The sequence below is a fragment of the Hypanus sabinus genome, chromosome 20 (assembly GCF_030144855.1).
Source record: "Hypanus sabinus isolate sHypSab1 chromosome 20, sHypSab1.hap1, whole genome shotgun sequence".
NCBI lineage: Eukaryota > Metazoa > Chordata > Chondrichthyes > Myliobatiformes > Dasyatidae > Hypanus > Hypanus sabinus.
In genome coordinates, this window is record NC_082725.1 from 32,044,916 (window position 1) to 32,071,720 (window position 26,805).

Sequence of the window (26,805 nt, forward strand, 5' to 3'; positions counted from 1 at the left end):
GTCTAGATGTGAGTCAGTCACCACTAGCTACACAGCCTAAACCTGTTCTTGAAAGGATTGTACTCAAATGGCTGGCATGGTTATGGTTCTGATCAATTTGTTCCCAGGAGTCCAAGATTTTATGTTTGACAATGAAAATGCTTAGGGTAGGTGGCTATATTCTTTTTTGAGATGGTCATTGTCTGACACTTCTGTGGTGCAAACTTTACTTGCTATTTATCAGCTCATGTCTGAATGTTATCCAGACCTTACTGCATGCAACCACCTGCTCCCTCATTTCTTGAGGATTTACAAATAGACTTGTGCATTGTGCAATCATTTGCAAACATCCCTAGTCCTGACCTCATGATAGAAAGGAGATCATTGATGAAGGTAGAGTCGTAGATGTAGTATATATAGATTTCAGCAAGGCATTTGATAATGTACCACATGCAAGGCTTATTGAGAAAGTAAGGAGGCATGGGATCCAAGAGGACATTGCTTTGTGGATCCAGAACTGGCTTGTCCACAGAAGTCAAAGAGTGTTTGTAGATGGGTCATATTCTGCATGGAGGTTGGTGACCAGTGGTGTGCCTCAGGGATCTGTTCTGGGAACTCTACTCTTCATGATTTTTATAAATGACCTGGATGAGGAAGTAGAGGGATGGGTTAGTAAATCTGCTGATGACACAAACGTTTGGGGTGCTGTGGATATTGTGGAGGGCTGTCAGAGGTTCCAGTGGGACATTTATAGGATGCAAAACTGGGCTGAGATGTGGCAGATGGAGTTCAACCCAGATAAGTGTGAGGTGGTTTATTTTGGTTGGTCAAATATGATGACAGAATATAGAACTAATGATAAGACTCTTGGCAGTGTGAAGGACCAGAGGGATCTTGGGGTCTGAGTCCATTGGACACTCAAAGCTGCTGCGCAGGTTGACTCTGTGGTTAAAATGGCGTATGGTGCAATGGTCTTCATCAACTGTGGGGTTGAGTTTAAGAGCTGAGAGGTAATGTTGCAGCTATATAGTACCCTGGTCAAACCCCACTTGGAGTACTGTGCTCAGTTCTGGTCACCTCACTACAGGAAGGATGTGGAAACCATAGAAAGGATGCAGAGGAGGTTTACAAGGAGTTGCCTGGATTGGGGAGCATGCCTTATGAGAATAGGTTGAGAGATCTTGGCCTTCTCTCCTTGGAGCAAAGGAGGATGAGAGGTGACCTTATAGAGGTGTACAAGATAAGGAGAGGCATAGATCGTGTGGCTAGTCAGAGGTTTTTTCCCAGGGTTGAAATGGCTAGCACAAGAGTACATAGTTTTAGGGCACTTGGAAGTAGGTATGGAGGAGATGTCAGGGGTAAGTTTCTTTTACACAGAGAATGGTGAGTGCGTGGAATAGGCTGCCGGCAGTGGTGGTGAAGGCGGAAATGATAAGGTCTTTTAAGAGACTCCTGGATAGGTACAAGGAGCTTAGAAAAATGGAGGGCTATGGGTAAGCCTAGGTAGTTCTAAGGTAAGGACATGTTCGGCATAGCTTTGTGGGCCGAAGGGCCTGTATTGTGCTGTAGGTTTTCTATGTTTCTATGATGAGGAAGCTGAAGATGTTTGGGTTGTACTGCTCTAAATAATCGCTGGAGTGATACCCTGGATTTGATGTTGATTGGTCTCCAGCTACCACAAACAAATTGTGCAAAGTTTTATTTTGACCACTCAAGTGTTTTCCTTTTGATGGCCATTAGCTTCAGTTTTGCCAGATTTCCATGATGTCCCACAAAGTCAAATCCTGCCTTGATTCCAAGAGAGGTCCCTCTACCAGAAGCCCAGTTTCCTATCTGGTGGGACTGTATCAATGTCCCCAAGGAAACTTAAGGCCTTGTTATCTTTTTTCAAGCATCTTTCAAGTTTAAGTTCATTGCTCGTGTTTGGCAAAGGAGCAGACTTTCTCTTTATCTAATGGGTGGAAAAGTTTGCAAATGTGAGCTCGGTAAATCAGTGTCAAAAAGTGATCCAGCTCAGAAACAGGGACATTGACCAAAGGAGCTTTTGCTATCAAACATCGATTATTGCGCTAAACTTACACTCATCCCATTTTATTCTCCTCATATTCCTATCAACTATTCTTCAGGTTCTACCACTCACTGATACACTGGAGAAATTTACAGGAGCCATTTAACCAATGAAGAGAGAGGGATGTGCAGAACCCAGGGGAAATCCATGCAATCACAGGGAGAATATGCAAACTCCATATTGATAATGCCAAATGTTAACACTAAGCCAGCGTTACTGGACTCTAAAGTAGCATCCCTGTGCTGCAGATTTACTCTCCACCTTCTGCCTAAATGCATCTTTATTACTGAATTGGAACCAGTGAGGTTCCACAACAAAGAGGACCTCAGCTGTCCTCATTTTATAACAGAGGTTGTTGTATTGATGTTGAGAAATTTAAAAGAGCCAAAATCCAGAAAGCTTTTCTACATTTTCCCAAAGAGAATTATCTTGGCCTGGAACCTTCAAACAATCCTCAACATATCTCAGTTCCATCATAGCTGATTTTAAAATCTCTTATGGTTTTCCTTAGCTGAATTTTCATTCTGAAATAAGTCTTTTTGAATTGACTCCAGCCAATAATTTAGTCTGCAAATAAATGCCTTTAGCTTAAGATTTAATAATATAAAAGAACAATAGATATATGATATTTTCTGCATACTAATGATGTTACTAATTAGCTGAGAAAAATAAAAACCATGATATTCACGATCCAAACATCAAAGTATCTCTAACAGAGACATTGAACTGGAATTATGGCTGAGGATTTGTGATAGAAATCTCTGTCATCTTTGGCCTCAAAAAGCCTGACCTAAATATTCTACTGATCAATGATAATGCAGAATGGAGACCACTCAGTCTCACGTGTCTATGATGGCCTAGTATGCATGTAATATGGTGCTTATTATGCATTTCCTTGTAAATTGAGTTTCTATGGTCACCTTAAAATGGTACCTGAATGTTCCAGGTCATGAGCACCATGTCTACAACTGGTAGGTGTCAAGGAATGCTTGCACATGCCAGCAAGAAGGAAGGGGAGCAATATAAAGTTGAGGGGAGAAATGGGAAAGGCTGAATGCTTGGAATCCCAAGCAGATGGCACATTCATTGTATTGTGAAGGGAAAATGAAGAGGTTCTAAGAAAGGAAAGTACAGCAGAAACAGTAGGAATTGGTGCCAATGCAACCCGATGCTCACAGACATGGAGGTAATTGAACAGCAATAGGTGGATGGACAAATTAATGCAAATTAAGGGGAGAATATGAGGCATTGACTGGGAAATGTGCTTAAAAGGAAGAGAGGGGAAACCAAGAAAACTCCTTTAAATGGAGGAGTAATTGGGGAAGTGAAAATAGAGTGCCAACATCAACAATGAGGAAGAAACCGGCAAGTCAACAGGGAAGAGGAGCAAAGTTGATTGAATTAATGTGGAGGGAGAGGGAGGGCCAACTGCCTGAAGCAAAGGTGAAGAGGGACAAGTGCAATTAAATAAATGGGCAGCGCATAGCACAATTAAGTGATGCTACCTCACAGGTCCAGGGTTTGATCCTGACCTCAGGTCCTCTCTCTGTGGCAGGGGTTCCCAAGCTTTTTTATGCCATAGGCCAATACCATTAAGGTGGGGGTCTGTGAACCCCAGGTTGGGAAATCCTGCTCTGTGGAGGTTGCACATCCTGCTTGTGACTGTATGGGTTTCTCTGCAGGCCGCACTTGTCTCCAACCTCCCAGGGAAGTGTTATTTACCCACTGTGAATTACCCTTTGATGAAGGTTAATGACAAAGAAGAATCAAAGTGAAGTTAATGGGCGTGTAAGAGAAAATAAGTTGCAGGGCCACATGGAAGTAAGGGACAATCTGCTGATGGTATTACTTGGAGTTGACATGGATTTCATGTCTGAATGGAGAGGGACAGAGTGGCTGTTGGGGTGGGGTAGCTGAATAAATGGAGAATGCAGTGTGCCTTCAGAATGGGGAGAGGAAGAAGAGCCATTAGATGGGGGCATGGAAAAAGCTTCTGGATAAAAACGGGTGAAATGGATGCGTGTGTGAATAAACAGGAGGAAGGAAAATTGTCTTTAAATAGCCAGTAATTATTTCTTTAGATAAGGGTTGGGGGGGGGGGAGGGAAGGTTAATATTATTTTTCTTACTATTTTATCATCACATTTATTCTTTGTAATTTTCTAAATAATAATAATAATAATAACAATAATTAGCCAGTAATGAAGGGATAGGGTGTTTGAATAAGCATGGAGGAAGTATTAAGCAATTCTGATTAAATAAATCTGGAAGAGTAGGAAAAATTGATATTGCCATTTTTTCTGTCTTCCTCTGGCCTACCAGATCAGGCATTTGGTCATCTCAAGAGAGTGACTTGCATTTACTGCCCAAATCTTTCCCAAGTGTTTATATCAAATGCCCGGAAGGAAAGTTTACATTAAATTTTCCTACTAGGAATAAAACCTATTTATTTTAGAAATTTAAAACTGGGCACATGTTTACCAGGATTACATTCAATTCTACTAGTTAACATGATTATCAACAATGTTTGAACTTAGAAAAATTTTCTTACTGACTTACTTTTTACATAAAAGAACCAGTAACTACCTTGCACATAACACAGCCACATTCTTGCTTAGGAAAACTGAAGTGGAAATGGCCTTGCACTTTAAAGTATATCAAATGTCATGCAAGAAATGTGTTGCTGAATGCCATGGGTGCCCAAACAGCCTTCTACATTTCAGTGCGAGCGTCACAAGGTAACAGACATTTGGAGTGGGTAGGAAAATTTCAATGTCAGTTTGCTTCAGCTAAATGTAGTCATTGTATGTCTTTAGAATACATAAAAGGAACAAAGGAAACTAAGAGAACTGAAAGAATCATCCGTCACTTCGCTTGTAGATGAAGCTATATTTGTCGGATGTCCTGCTGGACTCATTTGCAGGATCTGAGTTACTTGAAACTTTTTTGAAAGCCTCCAATGCAGTTATTAAAACTTCACTTCCAAGAACTGACTAACTTTGCAAATGCTGCTGAACATCTCAGATTAATCATTTGAAACAGAAACAAAACCTCTGTGGTGTTTCGTACCTTTAATGGTAAAAAACTGATTTGGACAATTGAATTTGAAGGTAAGCTATTTTGATTGTGCTAGTCATTTTATTGCTTGCTGCAAAGACCTCAATCTTCTAACATTATCAAATTCCAAAATGACTACACCACCTAGGAAGAACTCCAACACTTTGGTGCATTCTCTGGCCAAGGTGTTTGACTCTAACCCCATTCAGAGCCAAGGACCACCAGTGATAACGGGATCCTCCAGAAAATGTTCAGAGAGCAGTCGAAACACTTCTGTGGATAGTTTCAGCACAATGGATATTAAACTGGAGTCTTTAAGTCAAACTGTAGATAAAATACTAGGTGTGCAAGAAAATGTTGTCCAGAAGCTGAATGGCATATCTCAAGATGTAGTTAGGATTGGAAAAGACATTGAAATGTTGAAGGCTGACAATGAAAGGAAAAAACAGAACACCATCTGTCAAGGAGAAGAAAATAAAACTGCAAGCCTTTCTGGGGAAATTTCGGACTTGCTGTCAACACTGAATCAGAACTCAAAGGAACAAAATACGAAAATTGATGGAATTGAAAATGTTCTTTTTGGAATGCAGCAAGTCATTAACTATTTAGGAGAGACATTTAAAAATTCAAGAATTGCAGAGTTTATTCTCAAAGGCCAAGTTACATCAAAGCAACGAAGTACAGTGGGCGGTGATGGGCAGAAGATTTCTAAGAAGAGAATTACCTCAGAAAAAGTAGTGCTAAGAAGGAAAAAAGTAAAGGTAAATCTTTTGAAGTGCTCGGTAATATTAACTGAACAATATAATGTAAGGAAATGATTCAAATTATCTTCTTTGCACTCTAAGTTTACTGTATTTTGGGGAGCAGGAGGACATAGCCAGGAGCCAATGAAAAATGTTTGTAATGGTGCCTTATATTTCTTTTTATTTTAATGTATTTTGCTGATGAGATTGCTAATGATGTGAACAATTTTATCCAGTATTTCATTAGTAAAGAGAGAATGTAACTGGAATCTACTGATTTGAAGATTTGGTGGGATTTGTATAGACTTAGATATTCTGTTGGGTGAAGACTGGAAGTTTTATACTTGGATCTCAAAATCTTGGGTTGGATGAGTAAGTCAGGCTGGACTCCTGATCATCAACAAGTCACTGCCGCAAGATGTTAAGTGTGTGTGGATGCTGCATAAAATTGCATTTGGACTATAATTTGATATTTCCCATGGACTAAAAGCCAGTTACTTCGTCTCATCTGTGTTTCCAACATTGAGTGTTATAGAGTTAGAAAGCATGGAAAAGGCCCCTTCAGACCAGCTTCTTCATGCCAACCAAGGTACTTTCCTGATCTACTCCCATTTGCCAGGAATTTGCTCCATATCTTTATAAAGCTTAGCTTCAAATTTGTCTTAAACATTGTAATTATACTCCCTGCTTCTACCACTTCCTTTGGCAGCTTGTTCCATATACCCACTATCCTCCATAAGAAAAACTTGCTCCTCCTGTCCCATTTAAGTCATTTCTCTCTCACCTTACAATTGTATCCTTTGGTTATAAAAACTTTTGTAGATGCCCATATACTGGGAAAATATTGCGACCTTTCAACTTGTCTATATCGTCTCATGATTTTATAAACCTCTGTATGGTCACCTCTCCTTTGCAAAAAGCCCAGGCTTATCCATTTTGTCCTTATAACTCACACCCTCCAGTCCCAGCAACATCCTCCTGAATAATTTCTGCACCCTTTCTAGCCTAATCACATCCTTCCTGCAGCATGGTGACCAGACCTGCACACAATTTTCAGGAGCTGTCTCATCTTTGTCTTGTGAAGGTGTGACATGCTTCCAATGTCAGTGTCCCATCATAAGACGGCAAACATACTTCTTCTTCTTCCTCTGTCGCCACTTTCAGGGAACTATGTATTTATGCACCTTGGTTTCTCTGTTCTACAACTCTCCCCAGGGTCCTGTCATAATACCGGCCACTTAAGAGGTAGCACCAGGCAGTGGGTAGCTATGGATCTGTTCTAGAGTTAAAATTTTATTTCATGCATCCATCGTTATTTCTTAAATAAAAATACTTTTGTGTCTCCGTTGCTATGTACAAGCAATAAGGAAGGGAAATGTGGGAGGGTATTGCCCAAGCACTAAGATTGTATACATAATTGTTTGTATACAGGTATGTTCAGTCAGATACAATGTACAGTCCTATGCAATCAGATCAATGTGCATTGATAAATCTGATGGGCCGCTGAATGAAGCTGTCCCATAGCCTGTTGGTCCTGGCCTTAATGCTGCAGTACCATTTGCCAGATGGAAACAGCTGAAACAGTTTGTGATTGGGGTGACTGGAGCCCCTGATGATCCTCCGGGTCCTTTTTATGCACCTGCTGCTGTAACCGCCCTGAACAGAGGAAAGTTCACATCCATAGGTGTGCTGGGCTGTCCCCACCACTCTCTGATCGAGGGTAGTACAGTTCCTGCATCAGAGGGTGACACAGTGAGTCAGGAGGCTCTCGATGGTGCCCCTGTAAAATGTCGGCACCTATAGCATGGAAAGGAAAAGGGGGAAAAACAGATGAGACAAAAGATAAAAGAAAGAGTACATTTGTCTTCAGAATTGACTTGAAGATCCTTTAGATGAGATGTCTCATCGCTCCTGTAGATGTAAAAGGTGTCATGCCACTAATTTAAAAGAGTAAAGGATTTATCTCAGAGTACTGGCAGATATTTACTCTCTTTCAATATTTCTGATAATATATACTTACTAATGTAATGCTTGGTGCTTGCTGTGCAGAAGTAATTACTTGTATTCCCTAAATTACATTATTGACTACATTTCTAAAGTACTCCATTTCCTAGAAGATGGTGTAGAGTAGGGATGTGCAACGTGCAACTAGTGCAATGCTTATTCTCTCCTTACTAATTTTTAATTCTCTTCAGGTGGGCCCGGTGGCTCTTTTCTCAACTTGCTTTCTTGACTAAACCCAATAAATTGCCAGAAGACATATCTTCAGAAGCATCAGTGAATATTTTGGATATGGCGTTGGTTTTGGCAGCAGGAATAACATGTAATAGGAGTAACCCAAAAAAAGAGGTGAAGACAGATGTCAGCATTGAATGAAATGTCAGATAGTTGGTTGGTTGAATTAGACTAAATTATTAGACTGCACAGAAACTGGAAATTTCCTGAAACAGGTTACTGCCACATTCTTGTCAGTAATGAGCAGTTGATGGTATAATGGGGTATAAATGAAAATTGGTAAGGAAAAAATATAAGAAGAATTTTGCTTCATTATATTGTAACTATTTTACTCCAAATCAAACTGAGCAGTGAGTTAATAGATACTTCTGGAAATAATGATAAATTTAGAGCTTTCTTTCCCAAGTGCATGTGAGGACATTTGTTTTTAATTTCAGAAACAGTGGTTGTTTAAAATTAAATCCATTTAAAATAAAGGATAGTCCTGAACCAGATAATAGCTTCAATCTGCTTCAGCTCTCAATGTATTGACAAACAATTAAAGGAATCTGTGACTTGAATACAACTGCCTCCCGTGTCAAATTAGTTAAATATCTACCAACATGTTCAGGCATGGATATTTAATTATAGAATGAACATTCTAAAGGTTATTTTTAGCAATGAACATCTGTTCAGTTCAATTTTTGGTCTACGATTATCCTTCCTCATATTGATTGACTTTGCTGGATTTAAAGATTCATTAAAAATCTGTAATGGAGAACCTACTGAGAAGATTTGATGGCGGGTTGAAGATACGTCTCCACCACAGGTGCTTCTTCCCTCCACTAGCCTGCAGGTCACCTTTGCGAAAAGGTGTAGCACCTGCTTAGCCCCCCAGTCAGGGTCACATGAAGCCATGGGAGGAGGTGGTGGATGATCATACGATGTATATCATGTCCTGGTTATGCAACCACTGACCGCAGGCAGGCAATCTCTGAACAGTATTGATAACGGCTGGAGTCATCCACCTTGTAAAGACACTGACCCAGAAGAAGGCAATGGCAAATTCTGCAGAAAAATTTGCCAAGAACAATCACAGTCATGGAAAGACCATGATGTCCCATGTCATATGACACAGCAGATAATGAACAAACTGAGAAGAAACTAGCCTCATATTCAGAAATCAAATCATGCTGAATCTATATTTCAATATAAGTCTGTAGAATTAGAGTAAGAGTGTAAATTTAAGTTATACAGTTGAAACACTATCACTAGAAATATTAACTGGTGTAGTTTTAAAATCTGACCTTGATATCATGTCTTGTAGGAAAATAGTACGATCAAATATTTTAGAGGTGTCTGATTCTTGATTCACAGATAGGCTACGTCTGTGCAAATTTTACAACGTGACACCTGTTTCTAAACAACAGTTGTTAGCCAGGATTAGAATCGGTATTCTGCATACTTACAATACAGAAGTAGCTTTTTCAGTCCATCATTCCCATTGTGGTTCTTTTAAATATAGAGCAGAGCTACGCAATGTATATTTGGAAATCTAATTGAATCAAAAATCATAAATCCCCACATACTTCAGAACTGCACAGAGCAAACATCTAAATGTGTGAGAGAAAATTTTGCATGAAGTTCTCCCTGAAGTTATGGTCTGTATCCAGGCAGCTCCTCTTCTTCAGCTTCCATTTAATTGGAAATTCAACTTGGATTTTAAATCATCAGTGGAATTAACTCTTACAACACATTCATCAGGATGTTCCAGATCGTGACAACTTTAGAAATGAAAATAAAATTTCTTCAGGTTATGTCTAAATGCTTTGCCAATGATTTTTATTTTATGAATTCCTGCATACTTTAGTCATCAGAATCTGTCTAGACCTGATTAGATCTTGCCTTAGACATGAGCATGTTGGAGATTTTATATACAATATGAACTCAGTAGCCACTTTATTAGGTACACCAATGCACCTGCACTTTAATGGAACTGTCAAATCAGCCAAATAAGTGACAGCAACTCAATATATGGTACTGTGCAAAAGTCTTAGGTACATACTGTATATATAGATAAAGTACCTAAGACTTCTGCACAGTACCGTATATTGACACTGTGGAGCAGAGAACAAGTTTGTAAATCTGCTGGGAGTAAAGGATGTTGGGAATGGCAAGGGAGGAATGCTGCAGGAGGGGTGTGGGACTGGTGGCAGAGAAGAGGTGCCAGGTTTGGGGAGGAAGGGTGCACGTACAGCCACACCCAGCTCGGAGACATTGAGCAAGGTCATTTGATTCCAAGTAATTGGTTTATTCATCATTACAGAACATCTGTCTGGTGCTTCCCACTCTCTCCCCTCTCCCTTCCATTATTCCCAACCATGATTCTTCTCACCCTGCCCCCTTCCCACTCTCAGCCCACAATAGAGACCCATATCAGAATCAGGTTTATCATCATTCATGTATGTCATGACATTTGTGTTTTTTTGCAGCAGCAGTACAGTGCAACACATAAAAATTCTACAGTACTGTGTAAAAGTCTTAGCTTTATATATATGTGTCTAAAATGTTTTTGTAACCTACAGTAATTTTAATGCATACATCAAAGCATCCATTTGTTGTTCTGATCAAACATTGGAATGGGGAAGGAATATGATCTAAGTGACTTTGACTCTAGAATAATTGTTGGTGCCAGACAGGGTGGTCTGAGTATCTCAGAAACTACTGATCTCCCGGGATTTTCATGCACAACAGTCTGTAGCATTTACAGAGAATGGTGTGAAACATATTAAACATCTAATTATAACCATATATAACCATATAACAATCACAGCACGGAAACAGGCCATCTTGGCCCTCCTAGTCCGTGCCGAACCCTTAATCTCACCTAGTCCCACCTACCCACACTCAGCCCATAACCCTCCACTCCTTTCCTGTCCATATACCTATCCAATTTTACCTTAAATGACACAACTGAACTGGCCTCTACTACTTCTACAGGAAGCTCATTCCACACAGCTATCACTCTTTGAGTAAAGAAATACCCCCTCGTGTTTCCCTTAAACTTCTGCCCCCTAACTCTCAAATCATGTCCTCTAGCTTGAATCTCCCCTACTCTCAATGGAAACAGCCTGTTCACGTCAACTCTATCTATCCCTCTCAAAATTTTAAATACCTCGATCAAATCCCCCCTCAACCTTCTATGCTCCAATGAATAGAGACCTAACTTGTTCAACCTTTCTCTGTAACTTAATTGCTGAAACCCAGGTAACATCCTAGTAAATCGTCTCTGCACTCTCTCTAATTTATTGATATCTTTCCTATAATTCGGTGACCAGAACTGCACACAATATTCCAAATTTGGCCTTACCAATGCCTTGTACAACTTTAGCATTACATCCCAACTTCTGTACTCAATGCTTTGATTTATAAAGGCCAGCGTTCCAAAAGCCCTCTTCACCACCCTATCTACATGAGACTCCACTTTCAGGGAACTATGCACAGTTATTCCTAGATCTCTCTGTTCCTCTGCATTCCTCAATGCCCTACCATTTACTCTGTATGTTCTATTTGGATTATTCCTGCCAAAATGTAGAACCTCACACTTCTCAGCATTAAACTCCATCTGCCAACGTTCAGCCCATTCTTCTAACTGGCATAAATCTCCCTGCAAGCTTTGAAAATCCACCTTATCCACAACACCTCCTACCTTAGTATCATCGGCATACTTACTAATCCAATTTACCACCCCATCATCCAGATAATTTATGTATATTACAAACAACATTGGGCCCAAAACAGATCCCTGAGGCACCCCGCTAGTCACCGGTCTCCATCCCGATAAACAATTATCCACCACTACTCTCTGGCATCTCCCATCTAGCCACTGTTGAATCCATTTTATTACTCCAGCATTAATACCTAACGACTGAACCTTCTTAACTAACCTTCCATGTGGAACTTTGTCAAAGGCTTTGCTGAAGTCCATATAGACTACATCCACTGCCTTACCCTCGTCAACATTCCTCGTAACTTCTTCAAAAAATTCAATAAGGTTTGTCAAACATGACCTTCCACGCACAAATCCATGCTGGCTACTTCTAATCAGATCCCGTCTATCCAGATAATTATAAATACTATCTCTAAGAATACTTTCCATTAATTTACCCACCACTGATGTCAAACTGACAGGTCTATAATTGCTAGGCTTCCTTCTAGAACCCTTTTTAAACAATGGAACCACATGAGCAATACGCCAATCCTCCGGCACAATCCCCGTTTCTAATGACATATTACAGATCTCCGTCAGAGCTCCTGCTATTTCTACACAAACTTCCCTCAAGGTCCTGGGGAATATCCTGTCAGGACCCGGAGATTTATCCACTTTTAAATTTCTTAAAAGCGCCAGTACCTCCACCTCTTTAATTGTCATAGGTTCCATAACTTCCTTACTTGTTTCCCACACCTTAGACAATTCAATATCCTTCTCCTTAGTGAATACTGAAGAGAAGAAATCATTCAAAATCTCTCCCATCTCCTTCGGTTCCACACATAGCTGACCACTCTGATTCTCTAAGGGGCCAATTTTATCCCTCACTATCCTCTTGCTTTTAAGATAACTGTAGAAACCTTTCGGATTTACTTTCACCTTATTTGCCAAACCAACCTCGTATCTTCTTTTAGCTTTTCTAATCTCTTTCTTAAAATTCCTTTTACATTCTTTATATTCCTCGAGCAATTCCTTTACTCCATGCTGCCTATATCTATTGTAGACATCCCTCTTTTTCTGAACCAAATTTCTAATATCCCTTGAAAACCATGGTGCTCTCAAACCTTTAACCTTTCCTTTCACCCTAACAGGAACATAAAGATTCTGTACCCTCATAATTTCACCCTTAAATGACCTCCATTTCTCTATTACATCCTTCCCATAAAACAACTTGACCCAATCCACTCTCTCTAAATCCCTTCGCATCCCCTCAAAGTTAACCTTTCTCCAATCAAAAATCTCAACTCTAGGTCCAGTCCTGTCCTTCTCTATAATTATATTGAAGCTAATGCTATTGTGATCACTGGACCCGAAGTGCTCCCCAACACATACATCTGTCAGCTGACCTATCGCATTCCCTAACAGGAGATCCAACACTGCCCCATCTCTAGTCGGTACTTTTATGTATTGTTGCAAAAAACTATCCTGCACGCATTTCACAAACTCTAAACCATCCAGCCCTTTTACAGAATAAGCTTCCCAGTCTACGTGTGGAAAATTAAAATCTCCCACAATCACCATAACCTTGTGTTTACAACAAATATCTGCTATCTCCTTACACATTTGCTCTTCCAACTCACGCGCCCCATTAGGTGGCCTATAATACACTCCTATCAGTGTTACTGCACCTTTCCCATTCTTCAATTCCACCCAAATGGCCTCCCTAGAGGAGCTCTCTAATCTATCCTTCCAAAGCACCGCCATAAGATTTTCTCGGACAAGCAATGCAACACCTCCTCCTCTGGCCCCTCCTACTCTATCACACCTGAAGCAACTAAATCCAGGAATATTTAGTTGCCAATCACACCCTTCCTGCAACCATGTTTCACTAATAGCTACAACATCATAATTCCAGATATCAATCCACGCTTTAAACTCATCCACCTTTCTTACAATGCTCCTAGCATTAAAATAGATACATTTAAGATACTCTCCATCTCCTCCTCTCTTTCCATCCCTAACAATGCACTCAAATTTATTATCCTTTTTTTTCTTCTCCCCTACATCTTCGGGCTGAGCGCATCCCTTCTCCATCACCTGCCTTTCCTCCCTCACACACTGTCTATTTACTTGCTCCACTGGTGAACTAACCTCCTCTCCCATAGTCTCCTCAAATAGTCTCCCGCCCCCCCATCTTACTAGTTTAAAGTCCGCCCTGTAGCCATAGCAAACCTCCCCGCTAGGATATTGGTCCCCCCACGATTCATGTGTAACCCGTCCTTCTTGAACAGGTCACTCCTGCCCCAGAAGAGGTCCCAATGATCCAGAAACTTGAATCCCTGCCCCCTGCTCCAATCCCACAGCCACGCATTCATCCTCCACCTAATTCCATTCCTACTCTCACTGTCGCGTGGCACAGGCAGTAATCCCGAGATTACTACCTTTGCGGTCCTTCTTCTTAACTGCCTTCCTAACTCCCTATACTCTCGTTTCAGGACCTCTTCCCCTTTCCTTCCTATGTCATTGGTACCTACATGTACCACGACCTCTGGCTCTTCACCCTCCCACTTCAGGGTATCTTGGACGCGATCAGAAACGTCCCGAACCCTGGCACCAGGGAGGCAAATTACCATCCGGGACTCCCGGTCACCTCCACAGAAACGCCTGTCTGAGCCCCTGACTATTGAGTCCCCTATTACTATGGACCTCTTTCTTCTAACCCTACCCTTCTGAGCTACAGGGCCGTCCTCTGTGCCGGAGGCTCGGCCACTGTCACTTCCTCCAGGTAGGCTGTCCCCCCCAACAGTACTCAAACACGAGTACTTATTGTCAAGGGGTACAGCCACTGGGGTACTCTCTAGTACCTGCCTCTTCCCCTTCCTGACCGTGACCCACCTATTTGCCTCCCGTGGCCCCGGAGTGACCACCTGGCTTTAACTGCTCTCTATCACTTCCTCACTCTCCCTGACCAGGCGAAGGTCATCGAGCTGCAGCTCCAGTTCCCTAACTTGGTCCCTCAGGAGCTGCAGTTCGGCGCACCTGGCGCAGATGTGGACGTCCGGGAGGCTCGGAGACTCCAGGATCTCCCACATCCGACACCGAGAACAACAAGCTGCCCTCACACTCATACCTCCCAAATAACTAAAAATACAAGAACTAAAAGATAAGCCTACTGTGCCCTCTTCCGCCTAAGCCCTCTGAGCCCAAGCCCTACACTCTGCGCCCGGCTCACCCTCTGAGCCCAAGCCCTACACTCTGCGCCCGGCTCACCCTCTGAGCCCAAGCCCTACACTCTGCGCCCGGCTCACCCTCTGAGCCCAAACCCTACACTCTGCGCCCGGCTCACCCTCTGAGCCCAAGCCCTACACTCTGCGCCCGGCTCACCCTCTGAGCCCAAACCCTACACTCTGCGCCCGGCTCACCCTCTGAGCCCAAACCCTACACTCTGCGCCCGGCTCACCCTCTGAGCCCAAGCCCTACACTCTGCGCCCGGCTCACCCTCTGAACCCAAGCCCTACACTCTGCGCCCGGCTCACCCTCTGAGCCCAAGCCCTACACTCTGCGCCCGGCTCACCCTCTGAGCCCAAACCCTACACTCTGCGCCCGGCTCACCCTCTGAGCCCAAGCCCTACACTCTGCGCCCGGCTCACCCTCTGAGCCCAAGCCCTACACTCTGCGCCCGGCTCACCCTCTGAGCCCAAACCCTACACTCTGCGCCCGGCTCACCCTCTGAGCCCAAACCCTACACTCTGCGCCCGGCTCACCCTCTGAACCCAAGCCCTACACTCTGCGCCCGGCTCACCCTCTGAGCCCAAGCCCTACACTCTGCGCCCGGCTCACCCTCTGAGCCCAAACCCTACACTCTGCGCCCGGCTCACCCTCTGAGCCCAAGCCCTACACTCTGCGCCCGGCTCACCCTCTGAGCCCAAACCCTACATTCTGCGCCCGGCTCACCCTCTGAGCCCAAGCCCTACACTCTGCGCCCGGCTCACCCTCTGAGCCCAAGCCCTACACTCTGCGCCCGGCTCACCCTCTGAGCCCAAGCCCTACACTCTGCGCCCGGCTCACTCCGCTGCCCGCAAACGAAGCTGCCCGCTTCTTAAGGCGGCGTTCTTTATATATCTTCCCTCCTTCCCGGGCCTCCTTCACGCGCCTGCGCAGTCCCACCTCTCAGAACTCCGATCTGAGAAGCAATTGGAAAATTTGAAAATGGCCGCCGCCGCACTTCCTCTCAAGCCTCGCTGTCCTCTTCCAAAAGAGAACTACCTCACTCAGTATCTCCTTTATATATCTTCCCTCCTTCCCGGGCCTCCTTCACGCGCCTGCACAGTCCCACCTCTCAGAACTCCGATCTGAGAAGCAATTGGACAATTTGAAAATGGTCGCCACCACACTTCCTCTCAAGCCTCGCTGTCCTCTTCCAAAAAAGTGACAGTTCTGTGGACGAAAATGTATTGTTAATGAGAGAGGTCAGAGGAGAATTAGTGACAGTTCTGTGGACGAAAATGTATTGTTAATGAGAGAGGTCAGAGGAGAATTGTCAGACTGGTTCAAGCTGACAAGAAGGTGACAGAAACTCAAATAAGCACATGTTACAACAATGGTGTGCAGAAGAGCATCTCTGAATGCACAACATGTTGAAATATATGGGTTCCTGCAGCAGAAGACCTTGAATATACACTCAGTGGCCACTTTAGGGAGTCCCTAAATAATGGTCACTGATTATATCTATAGAAAGAAGAAAAAAATCTCTGAATACTTCCAAAATTAAAAAGATAGTAATTCAAACATTGAAAGTCCTCAAAAATATAATGCAAAGCACATTGTTGTCTGCAGTGCACCTTTCAACCTTTGGTCCCTTGATATGGGAAAAATTGAGGACATAACTTAATCTTGTCCAAAGCAGCTTGAAAAAATGTGTGATTCTGTTCATTGAACCAATTTTCTGGCTTATATTTTCTAAGTCTATATCTAAAATGTCTTTTCAAAATCAGATCTCATTGCTACATCAACAAGATTTCAACAATAGGTCTAGGTCTAGGACATTAAAGGCACTCTCCAGATTTGGAACTGTTTCTGTACTTAGATAAAAAAAAAGTGTTAAGGAATAGTCAGAAGCAGAATTACCGGTTTGGATGTTCCCGGTAAGTAATTGCCACATCCCAAAAGGGATTAACAATAATTAAGATCCAGATGTTAAAGCTATCAGACAGCCTGAATGTTTAGAAATGGTTCTGGAATCAATAAAGATCCAAAAAACCTATTAAAATTTTAAACATATTCTCAAATATTTTCTCAATATTTAAGATATTAAAACAGAATTGAAATACTTCAACCAAAGGTCATTTTGGAGTTGAATGTATTGTTCAGGCAAGGGGTAGGGTCTGTCAAAGCTTACACAACAAAAGTGTTAGAAATGAAAAAGGGACATGCTAGAAACATTCAGACAGTCAGGCAGCATCTTTTGGAAGAAAATTAGAGTCAATATTTCAGGTTGAAGACTATCAGATCTGGAAAGCTGAGAAAACAACCTCATTTTAATTTTCAGTCAGGATGAGGAGAAGATCAATCAGACTCTGGGAATACTTCTGAAGTGAGGCCTGGGTTGATTAGATAATTTTAATGTTCATGGAGTTATTTGATTAGTAGATTAATGAGGGAAATTAAAGGGATAGAACATGGTACACAATCAAATGGACATACAAAAGCTGTGAAATGCAGGTCAGAGGAGACAGCAAAAAAAAAACCTTAATATTATGATAGATAACCTGACAGCAGAATGTACCAATTATGATAGTGTGTTAACTGAATTTGATATTGAGACCCACAGGCTGCCAAATGCACAAAAAGAAGGTGAGGTGTTTTTGCTCAAACTTCCACTGGATCAAACTGGAATAATGTCAAGTGGCCAGAAAGGGAGTGGGACAGAGAATTAAAGTTGTGGAGACCATTGCCTGGGCCAGGAGTACAACAGTATGTGAGCTGATGATCACCAGTTTTTAATGAATTCTTAAGAATAAATATCCCCTCTCTGTATAAGGTCCAGCAGTATGGCAGATTTTCAGGAAACAAAACCAAACTGAAGACAAAAGAGCATCAAGACAAGTCGGGAAAAATAATAGATAAGCACAAATCTGGGGAAGGGCGGGAGACCATTTCAAAGACGCTGAACGTACCTTGAACCTCAGTACAGTCCATCACGAAAAAGTGGAAAAAGTATGAAACCACAGCCTCATTGCCTAGGTCAGGCTGCCCGTCTATACGTAGTCACTGTAGAAGAATCGCACTTGGAAGAGAAGCTACTATGACTGAATGAGCTGCAGAGGTCAATGGCTGCAACTGAAGTTCATGGCTCTACAATCTCTAAGGCTTTGCACAAGAAAGGTATATATGGAAGAGTAGCAAAGAAGCAGTCCTGTTTAAACAAAGCATATCCTTATCCGTAAAAACTTTACAAAGCGTCACTTAGAATATAATGTAAAGATGTGGAAGAAGGTCTTGTGGAACATATTGGCCTCAACACTAAGCAGTAAGTGTAGCGTAAATCTAATACTGCACATCAGCCAGGTAAAACCATCCCTACTGAAAAGCATGGTGAAGGTAGCATTACGGTATGTGGATGATCTTCAACAGCAGGGACTAGAAATCTGGTCAGGTTTTATGGGAAGATAAATGCTGCTAAAAGCAGAGAGATCCTGGGTAAAGATCTGAAAACAGAGGTCCTAGCCTCTGTCAGAAAGGTGAAACTGGGAAGGAAGTTTTGTCTTTCAGTGAGATGATGACCCAAAGCACACTGCCAGTGCAACAATGGAATAGCTTCAAAGGAAGAAGATTGATGTCCTCAGTGGCCCAGTCAGAGTCCTGACCTTAACCCAGTTGAACATCTCTGGCATGACCTCAAGATTGCTGTCCACTGCCACTCCCCAACTAACCTGGCATAGCCTGAGCAATTTTGCAAGGAGGAATGGCTTCTCCATCACATTGTGCAAAGCTAATAGAGACTTTTTCTAAAAGACTCTTGTCTGTAATCACTGTGAGAGATGGTTCATCTAAAGACTAAGCAAAGGGAGATGAATACCGTACTTTTGAACTGCTGACTTCTCAATTTTTTAATTTTTAATTTTTCATGCTTTAAAAATTTTCATGTTTTTTGAACTCTACAGTGAAAAAAGAGCACGTGATTCACAAATAAAAATCCTCAGTTAAATTAATCAAAATTCCTGGTTGTAATGCTCATTTTTGCGAACAAACAGCTGGGGGCTGAATACTTCTTCAAGGCACTGTATTTCCAAGCAAAGAGAAATTTAGTGAATCCTGCAAGTCATGCACAGAAGGACAAGGTTTCCTCTGCATACTGAGTTGGAGGGAAACTTAATTCTCTTTTATTGTTATGCAGGTGAAGGATCACAGAGCCAATGAGGTGAAAGAAAAGCAAGCTGTAAATGCTAAAGAAATAAAGTCAACTCCGAAAAACAAATGCCCAGAATTCACAGGTATTCAAAAACATCAGTTAATGCCCGTTGCATACAAAAATTCATAAAGGGAATAATGCCTTATTATTTTCTCTTCTTTGTTTTCACAGTAGAGAAAATTCAGAAGAATCTCCATACTTCCGGTGATTCAAAAGTCCAGAATTTAAATAAAGAAAATGCTCACAGCTCAAGTGCCTTTGAAGCTCAGCATAAAGTCAAAGATCTGGCGGAGCAGAACAATGTAACTAAATTAAAAGGAGACACATCGAAGGAAGATGCTGGAGACTTTGAACTCCAGCCTAGTAGGCTGGTAGAGGGCACTCCCTCAGATGTTACTCCAGAGTTTCCTGATGCCACTTTGGACATTAATGCCGGTGATGAAACCAAATGTGAAGATCCTGCTGCAGAAGAACAATTTGAAATAAAGGTTGTAGAAGCCTCTGACACTATATTGAACCAGTCGAGTAGCGACAGGCAAAATGATGGTTGGACGGAAAGGAACAAGGAAATGCATGAGAAGATAAAAAATGTTGAAATACAGGGGAAAATACAAGCAGAGAAGGATAGTAATGAATATCTTGTAAAGGAAGCAGTGCCCATAGGAGGAGAGGACTATCTAATAGAGAAGGAGAATGAGGAAACAGGCCAAAAGCATTTAAAAGCTGAAGAAACAAATGATGCAGAAAAGGACACAGGACTTGAAAGCACTGACTCAGCTATGACAATCACTAAGGAATCCAAAGAAAAAAATTGCACAGAAGAATCGAGCATTGATCAGCAACCAGTTCTACTTCACAGGTAAAAGTTTCATCCAGTGTGTCTTTTTGTTGGTTTGTATATTCTACAAGGCAAGTTTCCTAGTGAATAGTTTACAACAGTTATGATATCTCACTTTCAGTTGTTACTTTTCAAATTACCAATGGTGAAGACATTCCCAGTATCTTCGTCCTCTGTAAAAGGAAACCGTGTTGTTTACAAATCAGAATCTAGGCAACTTATTCCTCAGTTTAGAACCATTAATATTCCTAACATGAGAATTAACATTTCAGAGGGATGTAAAATGACAAAAGCCAAACACAGGCAAATGGAACAATTTTATTGACCACCATGGTCAGTGTGGATGAGTTAGGTATTTGGTCCTGTTTCATAGTGTATTAATCTGTGACTGCAACATCAGAGTCTCATATCAAGTTGGTAAGTGCCAATGCCAGTGGCTGTTATATACCCATCGACAGCACTGGCAGCTTTATGTCCTGGTTTGCGAACACCAATGCCTTTGAGCAGGAATTCCTACAAAACGTAGTGGATTTGGCCCCTCCCAACAATTGAGCACATCTACATGAAAAGTTGCCTTAGAAAAGCAGCATCCATCATCAAAGATTCACACCACTCCGGCCATGCTCATTAGTCACTGCTGCCATCAGTTAGAAGGTACAAGTGTCTCAGGACTCACATCACCAGGTTCAAGAATAGTTACTATCTTTCAACCATCAGGCTTTTGAACAAAAGGGAATAACTACACTCATTTTACTTCTGCTGTTCCCACAACCAATGGTATCACTTTAAGAACTCTTTATTTTGCTATTTCATATTTGTTACATTGTGATTTATTTATATTTGCTTCGCACAGTTTGTTGTCCATTGATCTTGTTTTGAGTTACTTTTATATAGATTTGCTAAGTATGCCAATAGAAGAAGAATCACAGGGTTGTATGTGGTGACGTGTATGTACTCTGATAATACATTGAACTTTGAACACTCAGCAAGTGCCTCAGTTACAATAGCACAGAAATTCATACCCAGGCTATTCAAATTCAGTTTATGGACTACTACTGACAGAGTCAGCTTACTGTGCCTACTAGGGATAAATTTCAATGCAATGAACCTTCACCATGCAGAGGGCTGCAGTTCCAGGAAATTCAGTACTGCCTTCACAAGTATAATTAAGATTCAGATATCCAGTACTGAACTTGCAGACAGCAAACATATCCAGTGTGAAAAGTTTAAAAAATCCTTCTGAGGTAAGGAATTTTATTTCATTGCATACTCTGGAACAGAATGAAAACAGAGATACCGAATTGTGTTAAAAGAATAGATTCATGAAAGGAAATTAAAATGATTACCAACAGAGATGGTAATCACTCTGGTGCAAGAGAAATGATTTGGAATATGGGAACACCAAAGTAGTGTTTAATGTCATTTACAAAAAAATAGAAGCAATGTTTTATGAATATTGCTCAATAACAAGTACTGTAGTATGTGTCTTTTTTTTCCTGAAAATTGATATTTTCTGAATCCACAGCAGATGGAGACAAATACACTTGAGTCTCTAACTTACTGCAGCTAAGTAAATAAATGGTTTGACGTTTCAGCAAAAGAGTCAGGAGTGGTGAGTGGATCTGAGGGCACCTACTTCTATCATCATAGGGAAGCCCTGAGCGTCCATGTGCAGGACCTAAATCTTCACAGAGCCAGAAACGAAAGGATATTTTCTGAATGCACAGCAGACAGAAACAAATATATTTCATTCCCCTTACGTACAACAATAATACAAAATAGCTAAATCTCAGATGGACGGGAAGGTCTATGAGCAGAAGTTGCCGAGCACACATTCTCAAAGAGGAAGGGGGCAATAAATATTAAACTTAGGAAAAAAATCAAAAATATTATCTTTTAAAGCAAGCACTCTGCTAATCAGTAGACGGTTGATACCTCAATATAGTGTTTCTTTAGCTTAAGGAATTATATTCAATTTTGATGACCTTTCAGAATTTGCCACCATAGTAACCATTTTCTCAAATTAAAATGGAAAGTACTGGAAACACCCAGAAGATCAGGCAGCATCTGTGGAAAGAAATAAAGTTAACATTTCAGATTAGGGATCTTTAATCAGAACTGGGAAAGAGAGAATGAAAAGGATTTCAGTAGCTCAGAAGGATTGGAGGAATGGGCAGAAGAAAGGAAATCTCTCTGATAGCTTGAGGATAATGAGTAAAAGTAACTGTAAAATAGCAGTTAAGATCAGATAGTGTTTCTTTGCTTGTATAATGCATTGTATTTTAATTTTAACAATTTTCCTATTTTACACAAAAGGAAATGCAGTTACGGAAGTGTTGTAGAACATGACAAAGCAAACACGTTTTAAAGCGCAAAATTTCAACGTATCACTACGTGAACAATGTGGGCAAAATAGCAGACCACCATGCACGAAGTTCACAACACAACGAATCAGCAATGGGATTTCCTCTTCACAGCACAACTGAGTTTCCAAAATGACGACCAATCAGCTCTGAGTGATAAGATTGTAAAGCCCAAGCATTTGGGGGACACGCCACAATTAATAGCGCACTGATGATGACTCCTTGTATGGTGATGAAACATCTGCATGTAAATTGCCAAGATTGGAGAACAACTCAACCCAGCAATTAACTATCTGAGCTACATGTTTTCTGAAATATTTAACACATCTTGTCAGATCATGATAAACACACACCACTACCTGGAATTGTCACCCACTGTGCCCACAACCCTGCACGTACCTTGGTTTGGTGTGGTGGTGTGGTGAGCCAATATCCCTGACTCCCTGCATGCTGGAGTTGAGTGACAAGGCCTGAGGTGTGCAGGAGGATGGGGTGCCTCGGGTAAAAGATATTGTGCATCATGCTTAAGAAGCCTTGAAATAGTTTGACAGCCGTCAAGGCTATGAGTGAGGGACCTTTGTGTAACTGTTAAAGTGAATTTAACACATAAATGTCTCTGATTTGGAAATATTTGGAAACACCGTGGATTCTGGTTAATTGGGCCATCGATTAGTAGGGGCAGCCACTGATTTGGAGCAGCTCTTAAAGGACAAAAACTAATCGAGAGAAGTAGCCAGGATTTCCTCTATTTATTTGGGCACTATGCCACTTAATTGGGACAGCAGACTGTTGCCTATAAGTTTCTAAATAGTGTCAGTTGTGTGGACTTGTGTGGCCATTAGAGTCTACACAGTGCTTAGAGTGAACAACTTTTAAATAGCTTCAGTTACGTGTGTTTGTAGAGCAGTGTCAGAGCAGTGATCTTTGTCACTGATAGTTGGTAAGAAATAAGCAATGAGACAATAAAAAATAAGCAGTAAGAACTGTTTTCCTCACTGGGCTTTCAAGCATTCAGGAGATGCGGGAAACGGCTGGGTGTGAAAATGAAATTATTTCACTACTTCAAGTTCAGGACTACAAAGAATTTGAAGGTATCAACAATCATCTTGAATGTTACAATGAAAATGATGATTTGGAGGATGCAACAGTCTCTAATTAGCATAGTGTAACTAGTGTGCACGTGTGGCTGTTAGACACTACACCTTACTTAGAGCAGATAGTTTTTAAATAATGTCAGTTATGTATGCTTGTGTTACATCATTCATTTGGGCCAACTGATGCTGAATTAAAAGCAATGATTTTTGACAATACTTCATACAGGAAAGCAATGAAAGCTATCCATTATGTGCACTAAATGTTGGCATTGATTTTGTTCATTTACAGTCAATCAAAAGAACACAACAGCATACTCCGGATGAATTCTCTGTCAATAAATATTAGGAACTAATGCACAGTTTTATAGTTTTATACTGTAGTAATATTGGTAGTGTTCTAATTTATCCTGCATTTCATTTAAGAACATAATGTGTTATTCAGTTAAATGGTAGCTTGTCTTTTTTAAACTAGTTCAGTGAAATTTTGGCTAATTGGCCCAAACTAAACTGGGTACAATGTATTCCAATTAACCAGAAACCACTATGATCAAAAACACTAAAATGAATGAAATATTAAAAAGACTTGTCTTTCTTTTTAATTCTGAATCTACAGACACAGAAACCCTCCAACATCAAGTGGTAGATGTAGCACCATCTCTCACTCAGCAGCACTCAAACTTTCTCATTCAGTAAAACACATGCAGAAGTCCAAGGATTACTGAAGTTTAAATGATAGAGCACTGGTAGTTCCAATAAGAGCTGTTGACTCTAGTCAGCAAGTTTTTATCAATTATTCTTAATAAACATCCTCCTAAATCTTGTAATTTCTTTTCTTAGCATTTAAGCTCAAGAAAAAATAAAACTGTTCCCCTGCTTTAATTTTTTTTAAACGCAAATGTAGCAAAGTATAACTTGTGTTCACTACTCTCAGGTGTGTTTCACTAGCAGTCTTCGGTAATTTTCCATTGATGCACAATTGTAGAAGAGGAAAAGGCCTTGTAAATAGTAGTTCCTGTATGTTCCATGAATTGTTAGCTTGGATATCAATCCTAATGAAAGCCTTGGTACAGTAGTTGTATATGGTTAGCAATACCTCACTTCAGACTCAAGCCATTGTCTTCTTAAAGATGCACACATCAGCAATAGAAGTGATTGTTCAGAAGTTTCCAATAAAACAAATTATAAAAGGTACTAATTATTCTCAACTTTGACCACTTTTTAAAAATTTTATCTATCAAAAAGTTCAGCTGAGCCCATAACAATAGTTGTGGTAACATTTTAGATCATGCTTAGAGTAACTTCTATTATTTCTGCTTACTTATTGGACTTTTTTAAAAGGCTGCTCATTTTATTTAAATGTATTTTCTCATGAATTCTTAGCAGTGCTTACAAAACTGCCATCAACTTTTTTGGTAAATTATGTCTGTTTTCGGGATGGGGCATTGTGCACTTGTTCCCCATTGCTATTTGTTCTTGAGAAAGAAATGGTCAGGAAAATTCTTAAACTGCTGCATTTTGTTTTCTGAAGAGAGCTATTCAATAAGCTGTCAGAATTCTTGACTCAATGATGATGAAAGAACATCTAAGGTAAATGTGTTAGAGACGAAATTTCAGGAGCTGGAATTTCTGTTCCCTTTAAAATTGCAACTCATAGTCTGTATGACTTATCTGTTCTGTCACCTGCCATACTTCTACACTTTTCTTCAGACTGTCTATATCCTCAGCCTGTAATGATTTTGCCCATGGTTTACTACCATGAATCATGTAACTTCCTCAGTTGTTTTTTAAAAACTGCAATAAACTTATCATAAGCTCAGGTCATTAATACATCATAAAGCAAAATGCTCCTACTCATTCCCATGCTGATAAAAATCTCCCCCTCATAACTAGTCTTATATTGATGCTCCTGCTGCCTCTTTAATCATATTCTTTCTATTTAGCTAATGCTGGTCATGTGATACTTTATCAAGTTGCCTTTGAAAGTGCACTTATGCAGCATTTGCAGCATGAATTTAATCGACCCTCTTGCAACCTCAAGTCACACAATGAACAAGATACTTATTCTGTTGCCCCTCAGTTAAGCAATGCCTTATTTTCAAAATCCTCCATAATCCTTCCTTTTGACTTTCGAGATCTCCTCAAAATTTATCCTTCTCCACTTTTAGTTTTCTAATCACTTTCAAGTTTAATTGCTTTACTCTTGGTAGCTGTGGCTTCAGCTGCCAATGACCTAACTTTTGAATTTTCCTCCTGGCTGTCTACCTCTAATACATTCATTAAACTTGTCTTTGACTAAGCTTCTACCAAATCCACCCTTACTTCCCCACTTCCCTCAGCGGCAAAAAATCAGCCGATGCCTACCAGGCAACTTTTCTATTTTCAGCATGGCTGTCCTTTTAATCACTTTCTCAATCTATTTTTATCATATCCCCCATCAGCATTCGCCTAGTTTAGGAAGGCATGTAAAATGTTTATTGCATATCTCAGCCATTCCTTTTTGCTTCTTGATCTATCCCATCTATTTTGACTACCTATTCACCATGAATTGGTGTTTCTTTAATGCTATTTGCTAATGTATTTTCATACATTCTCAATTCATTCCCCATCAATTCTTCTTTATTCAGTTTGGGTCTACACTGCATAGCAAATGTGCCATTTATCATATTTTTTTTGCAATAGCATTCAAGCAATTGAAATGGTTTGGCATGGACTAGATGAGTCAAAGGGCTTGTTTCTGTCTGGTATTTTTCCATGACTCTATTCTAACACTTTTATCCTCAAACTGGGGAATTCTAGCTTTGGATGTTCCTGCTTTCCCTCTTGTGGAATATGCCTTGATTTTACTCAATACTGTTCCTAACATTACTCTTTTACCAGCCAATCTTTAGTTATAATTCACGAACTCCTTCGCAGATCACAGGGGTTAGTTCTCCTTAAGTTGAATATTTTACCATTTAATTGTCCTGTTTATTCCATGGCCACTCTAAATCAATTGACATTGTGATCATCATTTCCTAAACATTCTTCCATTGAAACGTTCTCTGCCTGTGACATTTATTCTCTAATAACAAATGGAGTACTCTTTTCTTTGAGCAAACACGAGGAAATCTGCAGATGCTGGAAATTCAAACAACACACACAAAATGCTGGTGGAACACAGCAGGCCAGGCAGCATCTATAAGGAGAAGCACTGTTGACGTTTCGGGCCTAGACCCTTTGTCAGGACTAACTGAAAGGAAAGATAGTAAGAGATTTGAAAGTAGTGGGGGGAGGGGAAAATGCGAAATGATAGGAGAAGACCGGAGGGGGTGGGATGAAGCTAAGAGCTGG

At 40.8% G+C, this 26,805-nt stretch overlaps 1 protein-coding gene across 1 annotated transcript in view; it reads left to right on the forward strand.

Annotated features, from left to right (window-relative positions):
- mylk4b (myosin light chain kinase family, member 4b) overlaps positions 1–26,805 on the forward strand; it is a 164,470-nt gene that overhangs the window by 87,170 nt on the left and 50,495 nt on the right. Inside the window, exons 3-4 of the mRNA XM_059945306.1 lie at positions 19,166–19,262; positions 19,352–20,039. Of these exons, the coding sequence (XP_059801289.1) occupies positions 19,166–19,262; positions 19,352–20,039 (785 nt within the window). The remainder of the gene's footprint in view (positions 1–19,165; positions 19,263–19,351; positions 20,040–26,805) is intronic.